Source organism: Thamnophis elegans, chromosome 2 (genome assembly GCF_009769535.1).
Source record: "Thamnophis elegans isolate rThaEle1 chromosome 2, rThaEle1.pri, whole genome shotgun sequence".
NCBI lineage: Eukaryota > Metazoa > Chordata > Lepidosauria > Squamata > Colubridae > Thamnophis > Thamnophis elegans.
In genome coordinates, this window is record NC_045542.1 from 104,082,827 (window position 1) to 104,109,055 (window position 26,229).

The following is a 26,229-nucleotide window of genomic DNA, read 5'->3' on the forward strand; positions in this document are numbered from 1 at the left end:
GAGCTTCCACATTAGAACATTTTAAAAGACTGATTCAGTTATAAAACACGTAAAAGTTTTAGATTTCCAGCTATATGACACAAAAGGTAAGTTGAGATGCAGAGATTACAACATGGGGAGAATTAAAAAAAATAACTAAAATTAATAAATGGAAAAATTAGTATGCAAATTCAAAATAATTTCCGATGAAAATATTATAACAATCTATGCTTTCCCTTCTGGTGTACTTTTTCTTGAATAATTGTATCTACTTTCACCTCACTCAAGACTTGCTTAGCGGGATGACAATGATTGCAATGTTATACAGGAGAGGTATAGAATTCTTTATAGAATAGAATTCTTTATTGGCCAAGTGTGATTGGACACACAAGGAATTTGTCTTTGGTGCATATGCTCTCAGTATGCATAAAAAGACAAGATACATTTACTAGTATTTATCTTTCCATTTTATAGGAGTATGGAAACTTTCTTCATAGTGGTAAAGAATATTCTTCTGTTGAGTGATTTTTGCTATTGTACTGCCATACCGGTGTTCCACATATGTCAAGTCATTCAATAACCTGGCTACTTCTCACCATGTTTTTGTTACACACCTATTCTTTTTTATAGTTTTTGTGCATCACTAGGTAGTTCACTTACATGGTGTCCTGATTAGGAACCTTTTAAGGCTAAGAAGGATTTTTGCTAGGAAATTTGATTTCTAGTGTAAATGCTTCTGGGTACAGCTCTCACTGTTTCCTTCCTTCTATGCAGAATATTCCCTCTGTGGTTTTTCTCTTCATTAATTTATTTTTTAGATTTATACCCTGTTTTTTCTTCAGGAGCTGAGAATGTGTACACTGCATTTTTCCTAACAACTTTTCCTGCAACAACAAGTTGGGTTAAAAGAATATAACTGATCCAAAGCAGGGGTGGGTTCCGGCTTCTGTTACTGCCAGTTTGCTCAGGGGCACACTTTGTGTGCGCTTGATGCGCACTATGCACACATGCACAGTAGTGAAAAAAACCAAGATGGCACCGCCTATGGTGCTGCTGATAGAACTGGTTCAAGGGTGTGGCCAGCCGAGTAACTACCTATTCGGCCGAACCGGTAGGAACCCACCTCTGGTCCAAAGTCATCTAGTAAGCTTCCAAAGCTGAGGATGGACTAGAATTTGAAGCTTCACTATCCTAGCAAAGGAAAGTGAAGCTGTTTATATGGTTTTTTTTTTTTTAAAAAAAATCTATTTTCATTTGTTGTCAGTTTCTCTTTTTAAAAAGAGAAGGAGAGAATATGACAGCTAATTCTCTGTGTGAGGGAGTGTTTTTATGTGCCTTGTGGTGCTGCAATTCCTTAGATATTTCTTCAAATATCTGAACGGCTGTCACAAGAAGATGAAACAAAAACAATGGATATAAATAACAAGCAAGCAGATTTCAGTTGGCTGTTAGAAAGAAGTTGCCATGGTAAGAATGACCAACAGTGGAACAGCCTATGGGGCTGTTAGGACACTGATGACCACAGCAAAACCAAAATAGGTACACACACCTTAATGACATAATAACACAAATGCATCAGAGTATCTGATACAAGTACGTAAATCATAGCATTTGCATGATTGTTATTTTACACATGTCATCACTGACCTTAACTTCTACAATGGGCACTAATTCTTCAGGAGAAGCTGGGTTCTCCTTTGTTGAAGGGAGAGGCTGGATGACCACCTATGTGGGGGATGATAGACAATAGATATCTACACAGCCCAGAGGATTATGCTTGATTATTTTTAGGATCTCTCTGAATGTATATGTTCTTTGATTCTGACATTCCTACGGGGGGGGGGAGAGAAAAAGGAGTTTTTTGTTTCAATTTAGTAAAAAATAATTTATGGGAGTAGAATAAAATTCCCATAAGAGTTGTGCAGTGCTTCAATACCAAAGAGATGCCATTGAGCAGCCTGGGGGATAAATGTAGCTCTTTAAAAGCAGCTATATCTTTTCCTGGATTGTGTGACTTCATTCTGCAGCTGCCATTCGAATCATGAACTGCTTTAAAGTTTTCTAGACAAGTGCTGTATTCTTACACACACACACACACACACACACATACACACACACTACTCTAAAATACCTTTTTTTTAAAGTTAAACATGAAACATTGCAGAATTACAAAGAGGACTGTTTCAGAGGTGATAAAAACTGTACAGAATCGTAGAACAGATGAATTTAAAGGACATCTAATCCAGATTCCTGCTCAGGGCAGATAGCCATGAAACAGATGGCCATCCAGTCTCCATTGAAAACATCCAGCATGAGGTGTTTGCTACTGCTTCAAACAAATGTTCCACTGCTTAACACCTCTAACCAGCAGGAAATTCCTCTGTTTCCTCCTGAGTCTTAATTTTGTTCCATTTCAACCTGTTGGTCTTTATCTTGCCCTCAGTTCCAAGCCACGTTAACAGGCTAACAGTTGGTCAAACCAGGCAGCGTATGTAATGCGTCTCTTCTCTCCAAAATGATATGGGTGAGTTTTGGGGAAATTGTAGTGGAAGTGGAGGGAGGGGACTGAAAGGATCATGAAACCATTCATAGAATTCTTGCAAGCAATCTGTGTCTCCTAATATTTGGCATTCAGAGGTAACAGTCAAATTGTGTGTCTGTTGGCACTACAGATGGCAGAAGCCTCAATGTTTTTGAAAAAAGCATTTTTCTCTATAAATAATTTTCTGCATTTAGGAAGATTTGATTATGTGATGACATCACTGAGGACACCGGAAGTAGTTCACATTGAAGGCAATTTGCCGAAATAAACATTCTCCTTGATGTTGTCCACATTTGGACCAATCTGAATTGTTTGTGAACGGTATCATTGCTACAAATCAGAATGTTTTGTTTGGATAATGGACTTGCACAATTGACCCATGCTACAACCTTCTACAACTGAGACAGATTTTTGAATGGGAAGCACCTGAGTGTTTCTGCTGTTTCTGCCTTTTTCCTCAGTTTTCTATTGGTTTCTATTTACCAACATGCACATTCTTCTTTACACTTCTACAAACATTAAACAACTGTTTCCAAAGACCTTCAGGGTTGGGGTTTTTGTTTTTTTGCTTTTAAATTGCTGCACAGTTTATTTCAGTGAGTAAAACTTTTGGGAAAGCAGAATAGAACATGTCTTCCTACCCTGGGTATATGAATGTTTCCATACTTTTCTGTGAAAGTTTACTTTATGGAATTATAGTATAACCAATGGATGACAATTCCTTCTTTGTGGATGGCAATTTTTTCTTTGTGTTGTGCCTTGGTAAAGGTTATATAATTGAACACTGTTCTCATTTTCAGAATTTATGAACTACTTCATCCTCATCAGGTGTACTAGATATCATCCCAATCTCATCAAAACTGCTATGGCTCCAGGGCATGTTCCTATAACAGTGATATCAAAGATACATTCTGGGAATATTGGAGGAATCTTTTATCACTGATCCTAGCTTAAAACTATGTTATCCAGAGTTTGTGTTAGGTTTAGGCTTAGTGTATAACATTTTTCTTGAACAGTTATCAAAATAGACAATCCTAGATACGATTGATTGTCTGAATCTATGCCAGTAAAATTTAAAACCTAGTCATAGGGCAGAAACAGCGTAGACCACTCTGCTTGATGAACTTCACCGAAACATTGATGTATTGGATTTGTGTGTGCGCGCGCGCTTCATACATGATTCTATTAGATGTCTTGGTGATTCCCAGGTTATCTTGGGGTGGAGATGTGCAGATGTGTATTATCATTCCATATTGATAGATTGTATTCCCCAGAAACTTCATGTAGATATTAAATACCCTGGTGGAAATCTACAGTGGAGTAATCATTGTACGATCATTCTTCCCCAGTCCAATAGCAGTCGGAATGGCCTGCTTAGGAAGGAGTGGAGTCATTGCAATGTAGTGCTTCTAAGTCCTAATCTTTGTATACTGTCAAGAAGAATACCAAACTGTACTCAAGGAGATTGAGATGTCTGATAGAATCAAGAGGGCACATTCCCTCTATCCAAGACCTACGAAGGATCATCCAAGAAAATTGCAATTTCTACTGACCATGTCTAAACTATCTTGAGTGCAATAGGAAGAAAGAAATCACATTAAAATGGAGCATATAACATCAAATTTAAAATCCTCTGCCGTATTCCTATTTGCATTCATAATAGTTGGGAAACAAACAGATTTAATGATTATTTGCCACAACTTGCTAATAGCATGTTTAGGTACATCTAAACAAGCTATATATAACATAAAGATATAACAAACTGATTCTTATTATTGATATTTGCTAACATTAACCATTGTATTCTGCTGCATCATTTGCAGGGGTTGGAATTTGGGGGCATCATTTTACAATAGTTCTTTCATACTTCAGCAGGCGGTTCCAGTGAGTAACAACGTTCCATAATTTGGTGCTTTCTCCTATATGATATAACATCCGTACAGAGTCACTGGGCAAGGACATCTGCCAGTTTGAGGTAAAATGTTATCAATTTGCCAATGATACCCAAGTGTAGATCACCACCATGGACCCATCTGGAAATGTCATGAAAACATGTACCAGCGTCTGGAAGTTTTCAGGATCAAGACGGGGCAAAGCAAGCTCAAATCTGTCCAATTTTATTGTCAATAAACAGTGGAGCATTCATCTACCAGTCGTCCTAGCAAACACTCTGGATGAGTTTGCTCCTTTTCCAAAGAAATCAGTCATAATTTGGTAATTCTTCTGGACTGACACTTCTGATTTAAAGAGCAGATGAAAAACCAATGGCCATGGAGCCTTTGCTCAACCTTGATTGGTATAAAGTGGCAGCCCTACTTAGACCAGGATGCCTGGCAATAGGTATTCAAAACCTGATCACCCTGTGCTTGGAATATTGCAATGTATTCCATGTGGGGCAACCTTCAGAAATGACTTGGAATTTTTAATTGATCGATAATAGTGCTGTTAGCCCAGTGGAACAAATCAGTCATTGCCTAGTAACATTAATCCTGAGATTGATATACTGGTTTTCTGTCAATTTCAAGGCTCAAGTCAAATTCCTAGTTATTACTTACTGATTTACAATGTTACACTAGAATGTATTGGCACCTTCTGGTCTAAGTCAGCTCTGTCTGCCTGGTCTGGTCATCTCAATAAGTTTTCCTGAGAACTCTCCTCCTTATGATGAGAAGTAGACTTGAAACTTAGACATGGGGGAAGGTTTTCTCTTTGAGCCCCTCATATTACGGAACCTTATTTATTTTGGAACATTGTTAAAACCTTAATTAGAGTTCAGCTCCACTTGGTTGCCTGATGGGTATTCATCTATGCATTATGTATCTATGTATGTAGATGAACACCAAACAGGCAATAATTTTGCATAATTTATGTGCCAGTGATTGTTTTTTTCTGTTATTTTTACCTGATTGGGTTGGAAACATATATAATAAACAAACAAACAAATAAAAATCTGTAATGCTTGCAAGTGCTGCACAAGATCCACTCAGTATAAGTTGTTCACTAAGCCCCTTGCAATTTGCCATCCAATTAAATTCTGACCCCCTCCCCCAATTATACAGAAAAAATGTCATGGCTGTAGAATGTAAATACATAAAGAAAAAGTGCAAGCAGACCAAAACTAGTTAAAGAATCATTTCTCAGGGCCTTGAGAGCTTTTGTATAACAATTATTTGCCCTGATCTCTACTAACCATAATGTAAAAATATACTATCTTTGTATTTTGTCTCTTTTTGAATTATACTGTATTATGGCTAGTTGCACAGTCAACCAGATGTTTAGATTGGATTTGACAATTACTTTAAGTTACCTTTTCATAGGTTTCTTGAAGAACTCCATTTTAAACTAATAGAACTGTGTAGCACATTTAATTGGAAGGGAAAAGATGCTTCAGAGAGTGCAGGTGGCATGAATATAGCACTTACCTGCCCTTTCATAAGGGTGTAGCCTCCATACTTCATTCAACAGAGATCGCAATATCAAGTAGTTGCAGACTTCTATCTGTTCCAAACAATATGAAGCACTACCGTAACTCTGTAAAAGCGCCTACACATCTCAATTATTGATTCATAAAAAATTAAACTAAGAATCTAAAAATTAACAGCTACTTTAAGAGGCAAAATGTTCCAAAGTGTGTGAGCAACAGAGAATGAGTGTCATTAGACCCCCAAACTCCCTTTCCCTCATGTACAGGAGGGTGCGGGCCCTCAGCATCCTTCCCTAAAAAGATGCCCAGAACAGGTTGAGGTTCTCTGAGAAAGACAGTCCTGCAGGCATGTGATAGCCAAAACAGTTTGGGCTTTACAGATGATAACAAACACTTGGCATTGCTTTAGAGACCTGGATGGGTGTGGAGGGAGATGCCCACCTCTTGGAAATGTGTTGCCTGAATTTTAAGTGTGGAACAACCAAGGTTCCGGGGGAAAACAGATAAGAATAGTTATGATCATCCGTGACACTGGGGCAGGTATTTCAAGGTGCTGCTCTGCAGGTGACTTTGTTTATTACATGGGTCTTTACAGATCAGTTGAGATTGTAGCCAGTGTACCAGTCTCCCTGCTGCATCTGTGTGATAAAGTTGGTGAATCCATCCTTGAGGAAGGTGGTGTTCCCCCTCCTAAATGCAGCAAGAATGGTTCCCATAAATAGAAAACATCACAAAGGATAGAGAATATAACCACTTACAGTGGCTTCTAAGGAGCCTGAATGTCCACAAAAATCACAATTAGCAAATGTATACAAAGCTGGGACTCAGAAACCAATATCCATTGTTATTATATACATAACAATGTGAAGTCACAGCTGCCAATTATTTAGCTGTTACTGTCCTTTTCTCTTTCTTCTTGTTTAATTTTTAGGTGTTTTAAATTTTCTTCAGTTTGCATCTTCTTTTTTCCTTTTATCAAGATAGATAGACAGGCAGAAGGTTTATGTATGTGTTATAAGTTTGTGTAACTTTGTATATACACACATACTTAAACAATACAGTAGAAAGTTTAACATTAAATAATCAATTTAAAACAGTTATCCTATAACTTATACTTTCATGTGGGTTGCAGTGGTTCTTTTTAACATTATATGATATTATATAATTTAGGATGAAAAAGCCAGATAATTCTGTGCCTGTAATATTGACATCATAAATGCTTATTAATATTGATATATTTTTTCTTTCCTTTTTCTTTGTTTAGAACTCAAACTAGTTAGAATGTTATTAATCACTAATCACATCTTATAAAAATCGCACTATTGAAACAATACAATATATATTATAACAATAGAAAAAAATAGAAAAAAAGATTAACTTCATTTACCATAACATTGTTAGTTCTGTGTAGCAATGCAACAGTTGTAATGTTACAATGCAATATTAATTCTCTTCAAAATTAAAAGTGTTCCTTTTATATTCATAATCAATTATTCAAGGTAACTTCAGAACTAAAAATGACGAATGGCTTCCAAGGACAGTTTTATCATCTCAGATTTCACCATCATAGCAATTATTGGACATCTTCTAATTTAACATATGTACACATATTACCTAAGATTGTTTTAGTTGTTCTGGTGACATTATTACAAATACAGAGTAGTTGAGCAAATTTCATGTAACTTCTGAGGCAAAGTCTGAGATAGTCTATGAAACAAACTATGTAGCTCCCATAACAATGAGTGAAATGTGATGAAGAGGAGTTTGAGGAAGAGAGTTGTAGTTTTCTAGTGTTGTTGTTAAATCCATGAACGTCTCCTGACAAAGGATCCATGTAGTGCTTCACCTCTCTTGCCAGTAAGATGCAGCGCTCAAAACCTGACTAGGCACATCTTAAATAGCAGATTCCCCACTCCTATCTTTCTCCAGCCAGAAACATGTTAGAGCTGTTCAAAGATCTGCCCCGTCCTTGTTCAGCCGGGTGTTGGTGATACATTCTTGACAGGCCAGATGGTTAAACTTTGTTGAGAATAGATATATATTACAGGCAGTATTGGTTTTAACAACTTCAGTCTGAGCCCAAGACAACTAGCAATTTAGCTACCTGGTTCCTGAGAAGAGATCTTGGACCCAGAAGCAAAGACTGGGCACATACTTCAAATCTCTCTTTTTTACCTGACCCTCATCTTTCCCCCTACTTCCCTCTGCTTCTAGTGCCGTAATTTTCTCCTGCATATTATGCCCCCCCTCCAAGCTTCCTCTGCACTTCTCAGCCTCAAGACTTTCCCAGGTTTTAGCTGTTCCAATATGAATACATTTTTCTGTTGACAGCAAAAGTAGTAAAACCAATCATTTTTTGAGAAGAACAACATGAATGTATGTATGTTTAATGTGTCTCTTCCTTTGATTTTTCATGTTCTAGTTGCAGTGAATATAGCATAGGTAAAAGCATCAAAACACAACATGTTGAGTGTTTATTAATTCAGAATAATGTGGTTTCATTGCAAGGGTGGTCTATTTAGTGTTTGTACTGCATAGGATGTTGACATGAGCAGACAATGATATTTTTGAAACTACTACTTCTTCTTCTTTTTCTGCTTGCAAGACTACATGGACCGTTACATGATCTTCACGGGGTGTCAGACCAACTTTGACAGAGTGCTGTTGATTGGCAAATATTTCAGTACTTGATAGCTTGTAAGACACCATCGCCCCAGGCAAGAAGTCCAGAGCTCATCCTCCTTCTCAAGAGAATGTGAAAATGCACTGCCTGTCTTGTGCTTCGGTTTCTACTTTTCTTATCACTTATTTCCTCTTCAGGCTTTGCTGAAGTTTGCATGTCCTTGTCCCCTTGGGCAGAAATTACCTGTGAGAATTTTGTTTGGAAATAATCCCTGCCAGCTTCATATGACAGTTGTGCGGAGAAATACTGAAGATTTCATTTAAGCAAATGTCAGTTTTGTGCTCATGAATGAGAAGGCAAATGATTCTGTGTACGAAAGCCAAAGAAAAGGCAATACCTCTCTCATTCACTTCTATGGGTTTTCTTTCTTTTTGGATCCATCGCCTCTGAAATTGTGCTCCTCTGTTCCATCATTCCAAAATCCTGAGAACCTTTCGCAATTTTGAATTGCAATCCACAATGACTTTTTAAAATGCAATTCTTGTTCATTAGATCCCTGATCTAATTGAAGAAAGGAAGGTCATACTTCCTCAGCCTTGCTCAGGTGTTCTACTCTTATGCACGCACCAGCCTCATCTGCATTAGATTCACTGCAAGTACAGAAAAGGGAAATCAAGTCCTTTTACTTTGTCTCATTTTTTAAAAAAATTTAGCCATTTGAAATTATCCTCCCCAACGAATGAAAGAGGCAACATAGGAAGGTCTGTGGAGAATGAGTTTCCACTTCTATTGATCTTGCAGCTTTTGTCATTGTGCCTGTTGGAGAAAGTACCTAGTCTGGGATTGAAAGCTTTGTACATAATACACATTAGAATGTATCTTTAGGGAAGAAGGGGAAGGTCACTTCTCAGAAGGAAATATTTCAGCAAATACCATGTTTTCCCCCAAAAAAGCGTGGTCACCTCATGGCTGCTGCTGTGTTGCAATATTTTGGGGGAGGGCTTATATTCAGGGGAGGTCTTTTTTTAGTGCATGCACTCAAAAGCTCAATTGGGCTTATTATCTGGGGAGGTCTTATTTTTGGGAAACGGGGTATATTTATATACTTTGCTGTTTTGTATACTTCTCCCTCTGCCTATCTCTGGCAACTTTCATAACTTACTTTCCAGGCAAAAGAACTCATGGTTGAAATTCCAGGACTGTCAGTGATCATATATCAAATAGGGGCGGTTGGAATTATAAGTGAAATTTTCATATAGTGTCGTTCTCCAAAAATTGCTGGAAAATTACACCAAATTAGAGAGCAAATAATTAGTTGAAGATATGTCAGAATGACTATTTGAACATGGAAGAAAATAAATGGCTATCTGGATTCTTAATCTGCACTGCATATTTAAACAGCACAATGTTATGTTTTTCATATATTACCAGATGAGAGAGAGGCTTTATGGAGGCCACCAATGTCAGAGTCTGCTTGATGGAATATATATCAACTCCTCTCAGATACAGGCTTTCCCAACTACACTATCAAAAATTGATTTAATTAAAAATGCCATGGCTTGAACTTTTGAACTACTGAATGCAGAATGTGTGTTGTGTTATAGAGTTATGAGCTGTCTGACAGTTCTCCTAAAAAAACTATTAATATATATTGCTATATAAATTATATGCACTTAAAAAAATACTGAGATCTTCAAACTTTGTCCTTGTCTGACCTCATTTAATCCACTAAGAAGGAAATATATCTTATGTACCACTCATATAGACAGATAACGGTGCTAGCTGTCTGCCAGTTGAAACACAAACAAGGACTTCACTCCATGAGTAAAACATCATCAAAAGTCTTGGAGTCTGAAGTAAAAGGAGCAGACAATTTTCCATCCAATATTTGAACTTCTCTGTGGGGATGTTGACAAAATGAGCATGCACTAAGCTTTAGGCACACTCTGTTCCCAAAATACATAGTTTTTGTTCCTCATATGTAACTCATGATTAGGGACAAAAGTGCTGGAAGGGATAGTTTCTTGTCTCTTTTTTTTAAAGTTTTTATTTTTTTATTTTCAAAACAAACACAACACATAAAATCTTCCTTTTTTACATACTGTAGAAAGTGTATCAGTTGGTTACAAAAGACCTTCATGCATCTCTTCCACAGTCATCAAGCATAAATCATATTAACTCAAGTATTTTAACTCAGATATTTATACATGTTACCGTCATCATACCTCCATTTTCATTTGACTATAGTTGTTTAAATGTCCTTCATCATAAAATATACCAAGATTTAATACATAACCCCATACTGGCATTTCATTTACTATTTCCAAAATCCTCCAATGACACTAAATCCTTATATCCTATTCTAGCTAAACATACATAACATTTAATAACAAAGTTTTCTATCCTTCTTTCCAAATCACTTTACTTTACTTTATTTATTTATTTATTTACTTTATTTATTTATTTATCAGCACAAATACTACACAAATGTAACAAAGGCAACAGTAAAATATTGGGCTTTCTGTCTGGATGGTCTCTTGTGATGAGCCGATGGACAGAGAATGGAAGCAGTTAGCTTCCTCCCATAATTGGGGCATACCAGGGGTTGTGACTTTAAGTATATACCTCCCACCCTGGCTGGCTGATAAGGAGTCGTTCTCTGTAGCTCAAATGGTTAACTCCCTGCCTGGGAGGCAATGGAGCACAGGTTCGATTCCCAAACATGGGTATGGCTAGCTGATGAGAGCTAAATAGCTTGAAATAGATCTATACTAGTCTCCCTTTATTTATTTATCAGCATAAATATAACATATGTATGTATGTATGTATGTATGTATGTATGTATGTATGTGTATATATATATATATATATATATATATATATATATATATATATATATATATATATATATATATGATTGTTACATACAGCACAAATACAACAATATATTGTATTGTATATATATCAGCTGACAGTGAACCTTGACATTTGAGCAGTAATTGGCTGCTTTGGAACTGAGGCTGAAATCTGAAATGTCTTAATGATGCTGGGCAGCAAGGGAAGGGCGAGGGAGTGACTTGGTTGCTTGCTATGAGGTAGGGCTGGCTGGGGGAGATCAGCAGTTGATAGATAAACCCTCTTTCTCTCTGAAGGGAGGGGCCTTTGGAGACATGTTGGGATGGGGAGTGGGGCTGAGGTTTTCCTTGTGGTCCACAGTTTCCTTTGTTCCTCCTCTCCTCAGCAAAGTGGCATACAGTTCTGTGAATCAGCTGAGGAGGAGGAGGAGGAGGAGAAAGAGGAAGAGGCTTCACCAGGAGTCTACTGTGGGTTGTTAGGGGAGGAGAAATGGCAGTAGGCTATATTCATACATTAAAAGAAAGATGACTCAATAGATCATGAGTTGTCTAGTTCATTTATATATATTAACAAAGGATGCTTTCTAAATCTAAGAGTGTTCCTCTGTGAAGGTCATATTTCTCCAGCATATGTTTAAACACTGAACTGTTTTCAGGAAACAAATTGTTCTAATGAAGTATTCTGTCCCTGTTTATTTATTTATTACTGAATTCCCATGTCAAATCTGCCAAGAGCTACAATACATACCGTAAGGAACAAAAATAAAGTGCTCCTTTTTCAGAAGATGAGATCTATTCGGAAGAAGACCTGAGCTGGTAGATACTAAAATATTAGTATGCATGGGATGCTTGAAAATATTTTCATATCCCTGTGGGGTAAGCCTGTAACTTATTTTTTCCAATATGAAGTAGATACAATTCCTTTCATGTAGATCAAAGATACATTCATGGCTGCCAATGGAAGTTTTCCATCTTACAATTCAGGCATTGTTCAACCATGTCAAAATAAAATTTTCCACCCAAGTCCTCTTTTTAATCATGTTTGTGTTTTAGATTGTTTCTTTAGGGAATATTAGTTACTGTTGTGGAGGAAATTCACACTGCAGTCTTTAGTGTTTAACATAAATCTTTTTATTTTCTTAGATTAGATATCATAGAATGCATATCCAACCATTTTTCTCTCTCATGCCATTTTGGTTGGAATTCTGTTTATCTATCTTATCTATCCATCCATCCATCCATCCATCCATCCATCCATCCATCCATCCATCCATCCATGCATGCCATCTATTTTTAAAAGGAAAGATTAAAAACTACTGCAAGCTAATATAAACTAAGACAAAGAAAAGAAAAAGTAAGAAATCAAAGAGAAACTGCAGGTAAGGGGCAAAAAGTAAAAACAAAATTGAAGAAAAAGATACAAGGAAATAGCTCCCAATCTTCTTCACACCAAATAAAACACCATTATAAATTTACCTCTTACTCCATGGTTATAATATAACTCTCTTCTTTGTATAATTTATACTCTGATCATCAAAACCGTAAACAGTAAGTTAGTTTCTTGCTTTTTCACACAAATAGTCTAAGGAGTTTCCAGTTAGCAGTAAATGTAGATGTCTTTGCTCTGATCAAAAATATCAATTTAGGCAGTTCAGCAAGTTTAATCATTTTCACCAACCATTCCTCCATTGTGGGTAATGTTGACTCTTTCTATTTTTATGCAAAGAATGATTTTGCTGCAGTTATCATGTAAAAAACCCAAAGTTTTATTATTTTTTTCCAACCGTTTGTCCATCAATCCTAAAAGCAAAATATCTGGTCTCAGTTTTATAATAATCTTTAAAATCCTTTGAATCAGTGTGTGTATCTGAATCCAGAATTTTTTAGTTGTTTTACACACATGGTGACATATATCAACAGCACATCACTTTATAAAAAATATCTTTAAGTTTATAACATGATGTAAATTACAATCCTTTTAGCCATATATTTTCCCATTGTTCCATCTTTATTTTATAACCAACATTTTAATCCACTTTTTAACTCGTTCTTCTATTTCAAATTTCAATAAACATCTATACATTTTAGCTATTACATGGTTGTACATATTTGTAAAAGTTTCCATTTCAAACCCAGTCTTACATGGCTCAAAATCAGAAACTCTTTTATCTACTTTAAATCTTTCTAATAACTGTAAATAAGAGAACAATTGACAACTATGTTCCTCTGCTGCCAGTTCTCTTGATTGCATCTGGCATTCTCCTTGACAAATTCTAATATCTTACAATAAGCGATTTGTGTTTGCTTATTATTTCTTGCTTATAAAATGCTTTTTGTACCGAAAGCCACAAACGTTACTTAGGCACAACTTGGTTTGTATCTATTCCATATTCTCAATATGGTGTGACTAACATCATGATTTTTAAAATCCATATTAACTTTGACCTTGCTATACATCAAAGATCCATGCCACCCAAATCTCAGGTCATGTCCTTCTGAGTCTAAGAGCTTTCTATTTTTCAGCAATACTTATTCTTTCATCCAAACCAACTAGCAAGCTGCATAACACAATTTCAAATCAGATAGATTCAATCCTTTTTTCTTTGCATCATGTAAAACCTTATATTTAACTCAGGTTTTTTTCTTCTGTCATGCAAGTTTAGATCTATTCTTCTGCCACTGTTTAAATGATGCATTGGTTGTCAAAACAACTATTGTCCAAAACAAAAACATCATTCTAAGCAAGACTTTCATTTTTGTCACAGAAATTCTCCCCAGCAATGACATTTGTAGTTTCGCCTATCTTAACATTGTCATTTTTTAATTTCATTTCATCTTCTCCTTCTCTCTCTTAAAAACCATTTTATTTATTCTGTTTGAGCTTTTATTCTCATATTTTTGTTAGTATTGACTTCTGTTTATTAATCTTGAAACCTGCTAATGTACCAAATTCTTTTACTCTACCCATTATTATTTTAATTCTGTTCAACAGGTTTTCCACCACCAAGTTATCTGCAAAAGCTCTTAACTTATAACTTGCTGTTTAAATCTTTACTTCCACAGTCCTCTCATTTTGTCATATATTTCTATTCAGTATTTCAAGGACCAAAATAAACAAGAGAGGAGACGGTGGACATCCCTATCTTATTCCTTTGTATATCTAACAGGGTTTTGTTAGATCTTTGAATAAATCAAAGAGACTTGCTTGAGAAAATTTCAAAACGAACTCCACCATTGATGTTTGCTCTGAAGCAGAAAAATTTGGGTGAGCCAAATATGGCGTCTGGGATTACATTGACAATTGGAGATACCATAACCAAGATATAGAGGCTGACAAATAGCCTTTTTTATACTTCAAGCATGGAACACATCAAAATTTGAATTTATTATCAGGCCAGTCTTGGATAAACATCCTTAGGTTGGAAGAGTGATCAGAAGGATTAATGTCATAAAGGACACATTTGTATTGTGTATTCATTTTGTATGAGAGTGTTACATTAATTATTAAATGGAGTTTAATTAAATTTAACATGCCATTTTTTTTCTCAGTAGAGATTAGGTAAATCCTTGAATTCCCTAAACTTTAATATAATTAGTTATTAGATTTATAGCCCACCTTTATTTTTGATCAACTCAAGGCAGCCTAAATACTTAAATACTTATCAGTCCACAATAGAAAGTGTCCCCACATATTGCATTATAATATGATACGCTGGTTTAACTGCTGTGGACAGAAAGGCACTACAGAGAGTGATCAATTCGGCACAAGTAACCATTGGTTGCCCTATAATATCACTGGATAACACTGCCAGGTCTCACTGCTTTAGCAGAGTAGGGAAGATACTCAGAGATGATTCACACCCTGGTCAGTGTCTCTTTGCACTTCTACCATCGGGCAGAAGACATCAAAGCTTAGCCTGTCAAACAAATAGGTTTAAAAATAGTTCTATCTTTGTCAGACTTTTAAACACAACCGCAATTGTTCCACACACGGAAAAATATATGACTAGTTTTTTTTCTTTTTCTTTCTTTTTCTTTTTTCTTTACGGCTATAATTTTGCACCAGTGAGGCTAAAACCAATTTTGTTGTATTTATTTCATACAATGACAATAAAGACTATAATATTACTATTAATGCTCCCATCTCCTGTTTTCTCCACAACAACCCTATCAGGTTGTTTGGGCTGAGGTAGAGCATCTGATCTGAAGCTACCCATCTGGCTTTCATATCTAAAGGAAAACTAGAAGTCACAGCCTTAATTTCCAGCAGATAGCCCTAGATTAACCATTGAGCAAAATACGCATATCCTTAGAGGGCACTAAGAGAAGTGGGTGCCACAATATTTTTCCCCTAATTCTTTCATTACCACACTTGATTTTAGTCTTTTCTCCCCTTGGTATTAGTCCTTTTTTGCTTGGTTGGACTTGAATCTGCATTATTTTTTTTAAAAAAAATCATTTTTGTAGTGTCTCCATTAAGTAGGTAGAGGTATTTACTCAATTTTAATTTGACTAAAACTTACATAGGCTCAAATCCAATTAGTAATTAGGTGGGAGAACCATCAAAAATATCATACTATAAACTAGATTCAGAAGTTGAAAAACAAAGTATTGCTGCCAAAAAAGCTATCTGACTGTATCCAATTAGTGATCAAGAATGAAACACAATAAAAGAATTTTACATTTATAGTGTCTGAATAGAATTTTCTTTCATTTCCTTCCTTGTTCAGTTGTTTCATCTACTGTATTTGCTTCCTATTCATCACATTTTCCTCCTCCCCCCTCCTCCTCCTCCTCCTCCTCCTCCTCCTCCTCCTTTGCTGTTCCTGTTGAAAGGAGGAACAGGAATGTGTCTATGTGTAATTGTGTTCATCTCTATGAGTAAGAGGGAATAGTTGGTAGATATAAAGGTAGAATCAATCAAGTTTATGAATTATGTGCTTTATTTTTGTAGGCAATACATTTTAATTAATAATATTTATTAAAATATTTTCCCTCCCTTTTTTCCTTCCTTTACAGGATATGTATTAAATTTGTGGTTGTCTGCCTTTGGGGTAAATTTGGTATGAATACATAGGACAATAATTGCACTGTTTAGATATATGTCTTAACTCATATTTTGTTCTTAATTTTTTTAAAAAGGTTTTATGTAAATATATATGTCACTTGTAGTTGCAATTTGGGGGAATTAAGAGCATTTTGACATTCCAATATCTGGCTGAAAATTATATCTTGAATGCATTTGGGTCAATATTAAAGGTTGGAGGGAGAAATGACATTGCCACAGGTCTATGCCACAGGCCACCCAACTAAGCAGAGGAAGTAGATGAACTTTTTGCTAGTCAGCTAACTAAGGTATGTAGGAAGCACACCACAATAGTAATGGGGGATTTTAACTACCCTGACATCAATTGGGAAACAAACTCTGCACCAAGTGGAAGATCCAACAGGTTCCTAACGAACCTAGCGGACAACTTTGTTTCCCAAAAAGTAGAGAAGGGAACAAGGGGATCAGCCATATTGGACTTAATTATCACTAACAGAGAGGAAATGATAGAAGTGTTGAAGCCACAGGAACCCTGAGGGCAAGTGACCATGCAATATTGGAATTCAACATTATGCAAACACAAGTAGTAGAACAAAGTCAAACTAGAGTCTTGGACTTTAAGAGAACTAATTTCAATAAACGTAGACAGAGCTGGGGAAGAATTCCATGGATGAGAATCCTGAAGGGGAAAACAACTCAAGAAGCTTGGGAAATTTTGAAAAATGAGATTACAAAAGCCCAGTCTAGCGCAATACCAATGAAGAAGAAGAATAACAGCTCTCAAAAGAAACCAGCATGGCTGCATAAAGAACTCTCTGACAAATTGAAAGACAAAAAAGATAAATATAAAAAGTGGAAAGAGGGGGACATAACTAAGGCAAAATATCAGCAAATAGCCGAAGCCTGTAAAGATGAAGTGAGGAAAGCTAAGGCTCACAATGAAGAAAGGCTTGCCACAAAAGTAAAAAATAACAAAAGAAAGCTTCTTCCAACATGTTAAAGACCAAGAAAAAAGTTAAGGAAACAATTGGTCCATTGCTGGGAGAAAATGGCAAGAAGGTGACAAGGAACAGGGAGAAAGCAGAACTATTTAACTCATTTTTGCATATGTCTTTACACAAAGGGATAAAACAGTCCAACCTATCAAAAACAGCACCACAAAAATCAGATTAGGAACACAAGTTGAAATAGGGAAGAAAATGGTAAGTGAGAAACTGTCTACCCTAGACGAGTTCAAATCACCAGGACCGGATGAATTACACACCAGGGTTCTGAAGGAACTGGCAGACGAGATCTCAGAACCACTGAACTATATCTTTCAGAGACCCTGGAGCACTGGGGTACTGCCATAGGCCTGGAAAAGAGCTGATGTGGTTTCTATCTTCAAAAAAGGAAAAAAAATAGATCCAGGAAACTATAGACCTATCAGTCTGACCTCAATACCAAGAAAGATTCTGGAAAAGATAATCAAGCAACAAATTAGTGAACATCTAGAAGTAAATAAAGTAATAGCCAAAAGCCAACAAGAGTTTGTCAAAAACAGATCATGCCAGACTAATCTTATTGCATTCTTTGACAAAGTGACAAAATTAGTGGACCAGAGGAATGTTGTCGATATAGTTTACTTCAGTAGGGCATTTGATAAGGTAGACCATAACCTACTACTAGATAAAGTAGAAGAATGTGGGTTAGACAGCATCACCACCAGATGGATTCATAACTGGCTGACCAACCGCACTCAACATGTAGTCCTCAATGGAACTGCATCTACATGGAGGGACGTATGCAGTGGAGTACCCCAAGGGTCTGTTTTAGGCACAGTACTCTTCAACATTTTCATCAATGATTTGGATGAGGGGATAAATGGGGAACTCATCAAATTTGCAGATGACACCAAGCTGGCAGGAATAGCCAACACTCCAGAAGATAGGCTTAAAATACGGAAGGATCTTGGGCACTATCTAACAAAATAAATCCAATGGTGAAAAGAGTAAGGTTATACATTTAGGCAAGAAAAACAAAATGCAGTATAGGTGATTCCTTGCTCAATAGTAGTAACTGTGAGAGGGATCTTGGAGCCCAAGTGGACAACCATTTAAATATGAGCCACCAGTGTGCAGCAGCTTCCAAAAAAGCCAATACAGTTCTAGGCTGCATAAACAGAGGGATAAAATTAAGATCATGTGAAGTCCTAATACCACTTTATAATGCCTTGGTAAGGCCACACTTGGAATACTGCATTCAGTTTTGGTCGCCATGATGTAGAAAAGATGTGAAGACTCTAGAAAGAGTGCAGAGAAGAGCAACAAAGATGATTAGGAGACTGGAGACTAAAACATATGAAGAACGGTTGCAGGAACTGGGTATATCTAGTTTAATGAAAAGAAAGACTAGGGGAGACATGATAGCAGTGTTCCAATATCTCAAGGGTTGCCACAAAGAAGAGGGAGTCAAGCTATTCTCCAAGGCACCTGAGGGTAGAACAAGAAGCAATGGGTGGAAACTAATCAAGAAGAGAAGCAACTTAGAACTGAGGAGAAATTTCCTGACAGTTAGACCAATTAATCAGTGGAACAGCTTGCCTCCAGAAATTGTGAATGCCCCAACACTGGAAGTCTTTAAGATGTTGGTTAGCCATTTGTCTAAAATGGTATAAGGTTCCTGCCTAGGCAGGGGGTTGGACTAGAAAACCTCCAAGGTCCCTTCCAATTCTGCTATTGTATTGTAAGTCTTCAGGCCTTTTTGTAAGACCAGAAGGAAGGATAGGGAACTCACCTCAGGTGGTGGTGAGGAGGACCGTCCAGTGGGCAGGCACCATGGCAGAAAAGACTCTTCTCCCTATTTCAAAAGGTAATCTAGGTGGGATGGATGGCAGACAAGTCAAATAAATAAAGAATCATAGGACATAGTTGGAGTTCTTTAAATGATGGGGTCAGCAACACACCTCTTCTGCCAGCATGGGTGGGGCAAGGTCATCAAATTGGAATAATCTGGTTCCTCAGATAATCTGGACCCATGCCCTGGGTGGCCTTACAGGTGACAACTAATACGTTGAATTGGACACAGAAGCAAACTGTGCTTCTGTGTCCAATTCACTGGCTACTACAGCCAATGTAGCTTGCAGAACAGCGATGTAACATTTCCCTACGTTCTTCCAATGGAGAATGAAGAGACCTTTTAGTGTAATAGATTACTATGGTTTTTAATCTTAATGATTGGAGAATTTAAACTACCTTCAGAGAAATGCAAGGGTGAATGATTGCTGTAGACACTGAATGATGATTTATTTTATTGCCTCCATTTGGTGTTAACTTTCTCTTTTAATTTCAAATAAAGGTTTGGACACCATGAGTGAGACAAGTTCGGTCAGCCTCGAAGGCACAACTGACATCAGTGAGACTTCCGTAGCTACCTCCATCCTATCTCCTTTTGCATCTGGCCACAGTCGAGATGAGGCAGATAATCGCAGTGAGCGTAGCTACAGTGAATCGGGGGGCAGTGGTTCCTCCTTTGAAGAATTGGACATGGAAGGCAATGGTGATGGAATGGCAGGTCTGTCATGTGACCTTGGTTCTGCAGAAGACCGAGACACCGCCCAACTCAAGTGGACCAGGGAGCCTATTGCCCCAGAAGAAAAAAGGGGTGAAGAATAAAGTTATCTGTTTACTTATGTTTTTAGGGACTGAAAAGAGAAACTGCTGATAGTTTTTGATTCTTTTCCGTCCAGCCAAAACAAAATTTGGTTACTGATCCATGTTGAGAGCTTGCTACATTTTGTCTGCAAACAAATATTTGGAGAGTAATATAAAGGAGAGGAAATTATATTCGGTAGAACAATGAATATAATCACATTTTATAGCCAGACTTAAGAAGGTGTGCTGCAGTAGGAAATTGAAAGTGAGATGGGATGCAGTGGTGGTGGTGAGTTCTGTTTGAACCAGCAAATATAAGATTTTACATAGACAACCCCCAATCTTAGCATCTTTTAAATTCTTCCTGCATCCTATTTTGTTTGACCCCCGATTGGCTGCTTTACTATAACATACACACTCGATTTGGTGCTGCATCTAATAAAACCAAAGAACTGTAGCACTTATTATTGAAAGAGAATAGTCCAGACTTTCTTACATGTTTTTATCATAAATGCAGCATATGAATTCTTATTATAATACAGTTGTGCCCTTGAAAAGGTAATGGATTATGTGCAGGTTAGTGTAAACCCAATTAGTCTCATGTTTCTGCTCCATTTCCCTCTCTTATTGGTGCCATTTCTCTCTCTTTTTGGTTTTCATGATATAAACCAAGTTCTTGATAGTTACATTTAATATCTGTGGGAACCAAATTTCTTCTCTAGTTTCTTATGTGAAAGTGTCCATTAGAAAGAAAAATCCATCACTGTTAGTGTTAATGGAGCCCTTTTTCTGCAGTCTCAGGAAGCAGGCTGTTGAGAATGAGGAATTGCAAAGTAAGCCAATGATCAGTAGATGACCCACTTGCCTTTGCCACTACTATTCCTTCACGACTATGATGCGGTAGTAACTGAATGTAGGAAAAGATCAGCCTGCTCAGTGCTGTTCAGAAGACTCAGGTACTATAATAACCATAGATAATTTGAGCCAGCGTGTGAACCACAGCTGAAAGTTATTATATATTATGACTTGGTGAAATTGAGTTCTTCCAACATGATTCCAAAGCACCTTTTACATTAGGATGAAATGACAGGGTTTATCATTTTGCACTGGCAATAGTTTTGAATGCTTGGTCAGAACAGAAAGGTCTCCATAAAAATGGTATTCTGAAGTATTGAACCAAATTTGTCACTCCTGAATCTCTAATAAAGCTCTTCTACAGAGGAATCAATAGCTGAGAAATGTGGCAATAGTTGGAATCCTCACACTTTCATTATTGTTGCTTGAGGAAGCATTGAGACAGCAGGTTGAAGAAAATATTAATATCTGTGTATTAGGGATAAAGTATTGAAATATTTTGCTCTTCTTCAGGACTTCTTGGTTCTCTTGCTTGCATCCTTTACTAGAGATAGATGGCCCACTCTCTTTCTTAATGGGTTTGTAGATAGAGGAGTTCAAAATGTAGCCACCTTCAGACCTGCCTTGCTCTGAGCATTGACTTAGCCTGGGAGAATAATTAATCGAATGCAGTGTTAGAATGGTCTTTTTGAATTTTGTGGTCCATAAGGCCGTTTACTTCCTTCTCTCCAAGCAATCACAATTGATTCCTCCTTTTGTGCTCTGTTGTTGCCTCTAAAGTCTCAATTCCCAGTTTAGCTTTTTATTTCCTAATGCTTAAATCTGTATTCAGATGCTCCAAATTCTGATTTAATGTAACAAACCAAACCAGTACTGTGCATCAGAAGCTTGGAGTAATAACATGGAATTATTTGAATGAAAATCTTCCAACTGTCTCATTTTAGTTTCATTTGTGCAGGTCTCCTATGCATCCCCATCTCCTCAGACATGCTTGAATGTCTAGAGCTTATATGACTGTTCATATCTGTAGCTCTGGCTAGACTTTTGTGCTCCTGAAAAAGGCTACATTAGACATTAGACAAAATCATTTATGCCATTGCTGTGTTTTTCCTGTGTATCCTATAAACACTTCCAAACAACAGGGATACAGTGAAATAAGGAGGCGGCATATAGTTATTAGTGTGCTATGTTCCCAGAGTTTATTTGACATGATAATATTCCTCCCTCCCTCCCTCTCTCCCTTTCTTCCATATATCAGTATCAAAGTATTTTTACTGGATTATGATGTTCCATTTAGGTTTGTGCAAACATTGTTTCCAGCATCTTCTTTTACTCCTCTGCACCATGCCAATCTGGACAGTCTAGAGTTGGTTCAACAACTTTATGTAAATCTTCAGGGCATGCTCAAACTACTTTTTATTCTAGAAAATTTACTTCCAGAAAGACCACTTCCTACTTCTGGGAGTTTTCCTACTTCCTGGAAAACTTCCGGACCACTCTTGAAGCTGTCAAATCTGTGTGGCTTGGAGAAAGGATAGGATCATTTTTCCAGCCATCCTGTCTTTGGAACAATTTGCACATTTTGTTGCGAAGTGTATGTGTTTATCTCACATATTTGTGGATGAACAATACGCATCCTCATATGAATTCCCATGTATGAATATGCATAATCATACATGTTTATAATCTGCAAGTGTTTAGGGCGTGTGTGTTTACAGTGATGCCATATAAATTCACCATTCTGCAAGTGCCAATACACATACCTTCTTTTCTTTGAGTACACATTAATGTGCTGTTTATTTGTTAACTGTTTTATAGATATAGACAAGATGTTCAAGGAAGACACATACAATAATTAAACCTTCTTTCTGATTGTAGAGACTGTTTTGCACACCTGGAAACTAGCCTGTTGGACAACTTCCATAGCAGGGGAATTTCTAAATTAGGAAACTGTTTCTCTGGTTTTCCAGTTTTTCACCAATAGGAAATACAGTAAGGCTGATCAAAAAATAGAATATAAATCTTCAAACATCAAATCCCTCATGCACCTTCTAAAATTCCCCGTGTTAATGAATCAAAATGTTTTCTTTGCTAACCTGAATCATTTAGAGGCTCATGGGCAAATGTTTCATGGGACAATTTTCTTAGGTCAAAAATAAACAGGTTTGTCATATATATATATATTTATAATAGCACAGATAAATGATCCCCCCCCTCCCATTCTTCTTTTCTCTAATGCTAGGCTTTGGGAAAAGTTTTGTCTTGCCCTGGAAGTTAACAAGCAGTGTGAAGTCATTTGGACTGACTTTGTGAAACATGAGGAACAGGTAGGAAGTAACTGGGCATGCCATGTGATAGGATGATGAACTGGGGATGAATTACTGTGAGAAATGTCTTCATTCTGAAGATGGCAGAGTGGAAGCAGTTCCACATTCATTCAGTGTTGGTTGGATATTCCGATTTAACAAGACAGACAACACAAGACTTCTGGTTGCTTTAATACAGTTAGAGAATAACAACACCTTAATCAATCAGATGGATAAATTTGGCACATTGTTTGCTTGCTGTGACTTGGACCAAGAGCAGGGCAAGCTGGCCAGTTACTGCTTCTAGTCATAATCAACTTTATTTGGACTTGGCCATCAAAGTTTTGCTTTCTATAAAGACTTACTGCTGTGGTTTCTTCAGGTAGATACTGACCCTAATGTTTTTCTGGGTTTCTCTCAGCACTCCCTGTTTTGGCCCAGGGGAGGGAGGGCGAGGCTGCTAAAGTAATGCTGCATGACAGTCACTTGGTTTTGGTTAGTGATCATTACTGAATGACTAGCCTTTTGTAGAATTTCAGGTGCCACAGTAGAATTATTAAAAATCTTGGTTACATCTCTTGGGCCAAATTTAGAGTGATTATTCTAACGTTCAAGAAGCAAGATCTATCTGGTAGCATATTCCAGACTGCTTCGGGAATTATGTCATATGACTGCATGTTTCCCAGGCTTGCTTGGGGCATTACTGGAGTTAGTTCATTGTAGGCATTTGCCTGTCAGACAGCTTTAAGATGTCCTTCTTATTCTGTGCTCCATTTCTCTTTCTCTGTTTAACACTTGCTGTGCTTGTGGAGGTACTGTGATAGTGAGTAATACATCCAAGCATCTCAAAAACAACTAATGTTTCATCTCTTGCTCTAAGCACAACTGGCTCTTATGGCAGAAAAAAAGACTCTGTAACCTACAACTGATGCAAAATGCAGCACTTCAAAATGAACACATTGGAAGAAAACGATGCTGATAGATAAAGAAGTCCTGCTATTTTTCTAATTTTATTGTTGCCTGTTGAGACATTTCAGAGGTGAAGACATGCAGCTTTTCTGACATCTTCCTTTTTTTTTTAGCCCAAATATCATCTATGGTGAGCATCTCATTTTCGTTACCATCTCTGTGTTCTGAAAGATCAGTAGCACCTGATTAAAAGCCTGCTGATACTTATAGAAGTCTCTCATTAATAAGGTTGAGGTTATGATGATGAGTAAGAATCATATGGGCGCCTAGAAAACTAAACACGAATGAATGTGGAACAAGATTTTAGACAACACAGAAAGCAGCACATTCTTCCTACGGCTTAACTAGTATCCATGTACTCAAAATTATTAGGAGCATTGAAATATTTGATTCAAATTAACCACCTTAAAGTATTTGGGTTACTTCTATTTTCTGCTGTGCTTTACTTAAAAAAAATTCTCTGCTTCTGTATCCCAACATGTTTTTGAACCTAAATATCTAGATAAAACCGTCTTATTCAAGAGAAAAATGCAGAGTGCTCCCTGCGTATCTCTGCCATCCTCACATAGGACTAATTCGTGTACATCTAGATAGGGTACAGTTCCATGACAACATATCTCTTGAACCGACTGTTGGCAGGAAGAATGGGTCTGATGTGTTATTTTTCATCCATATATGTTCTTTGTTGAAGCATTATTTCATAGGCACACCAACATTATGCCATACAGCTGACCAGAGTTCTGAACCCACCCATTAAAACATATAAAGTTCCTATTGCTAAGGGAGGTAATGCTTTTCATGTGGAACTTGCATGTAAACAGGTAAACTGGAAGAGGTATTACATCTGGATCTTAACCCTACAGATCATCCCTCAGCCAGCAATTTGCACTGTAAAGCGATAAGGAATGACAGCTTAGAGCTTGTTAATTATTAAAATACAAGCTGAGCTGTGAGAGAGGTTTGCTTATTAGTTTGGTCCTGAAGTGAAAATTTTTGTTCTGTTATATATTTAATCATTATTTTGGTATAATGTACAAGGCTTAAAATGATCTATGTGCCAGACTGATTAAAATCTAGGTGTTGGGTAAGCAGGGCTGTGTGGGGGTGGAGGGTAAATCCTTGTTAAAATTAAAAGTGGCTCATAAAAAAAAAAGCCATTGTTCTCTGTATTTTGTGCATGCTCCATACCAGCAAAACAGTGGCAGCCTCCTGGGATGAATGAAATGGAACCTGCCTTATAATTTGTAAATCTGGAAGTATAAATGATTCTTACAACTAAAATACACACCCAACTGAGATACCCAGAGTGGGGAGATGTAGGTTCCTTGTATTTCGAGATTAACATAGAATGTTAAAGGTATCAAAAAGCCTTTGGGAAGCACAGTATCTTGTTCACTTGCAATTGGTATACTATCATCATCATCATCATCATCATCATCATCATCATCATCATCATCATCATAATCATGCCTAGCCGTCATCTAGAGCTGTGTTTTTGCAAATTTGAGATGTGTGCCCAAGAATCCCTCCCAACCCCAGCCAGGCAACATCTCAAAAGTTTCCAAGGTTGAAAAACACTAATCTAGAGTAATGGGTGGGAGCTAGATTTGAGATTTTTGGAGAGAGAATGTGTGAGTGAGTGAGGGAGGGAGTGTGGGAGAGAGAGGGGGGGAGGGAGAGAGGGAGGGGGCTCAGTTTGGGAACAATTATATAAATGGGTGAGTCTGCCTTTCATAGATGCCTAGGAGTGCTGTTTTCTGTTTTTCTGCAGTGGGAAGGGAAGGTGTAAGAGGAGCGTAGTGGAAGTTTGGTTTTAAACTTCATTAAACATTTTATTTATCTATCGTATGGCTTCCACTGCCACATAGCAATAGCAATAGCAGTTAGACTTATATACCGCTTCATAGGGCTTTCAGCCCTCTCTAAGCGGTTTACAGAGTCAGCATATTGCCCCCACAGTCTGGGTCCTCATTTTACCCACCGCGGAAGGATGGAAG

General features: G+C 37.2%; 1 protein-coding gene across 2 annotated transcripts in view; it reads left to right on the forward strand.

Moving 5' to 3' along the window:
• Positions 1-24,752, forward strand: part of TEX264 (testis expressed 264, ER-phagy receptor) — a 172,061-nt gene extending 147,309 nt beyond the window's left edge. For both annotated transcript variants that reach the window (XM_032209477.1, XM_032209478.1), the window contains exon 7: positions 19,807-24,752. In XM_032209477.1, coding sequence (XP_032065368.1) covers positions 19,807-20,123 — 317 coding nt within the window. In that variant the 3' untranslated portion in view covers positions 20,124-24,752. The remainder of the gene's footprint in view (positions 1-19,806) is intronic.
• The last annotated feature ends 1,477 nt before the right edge of the window (positions 24,753-26,229 follow it).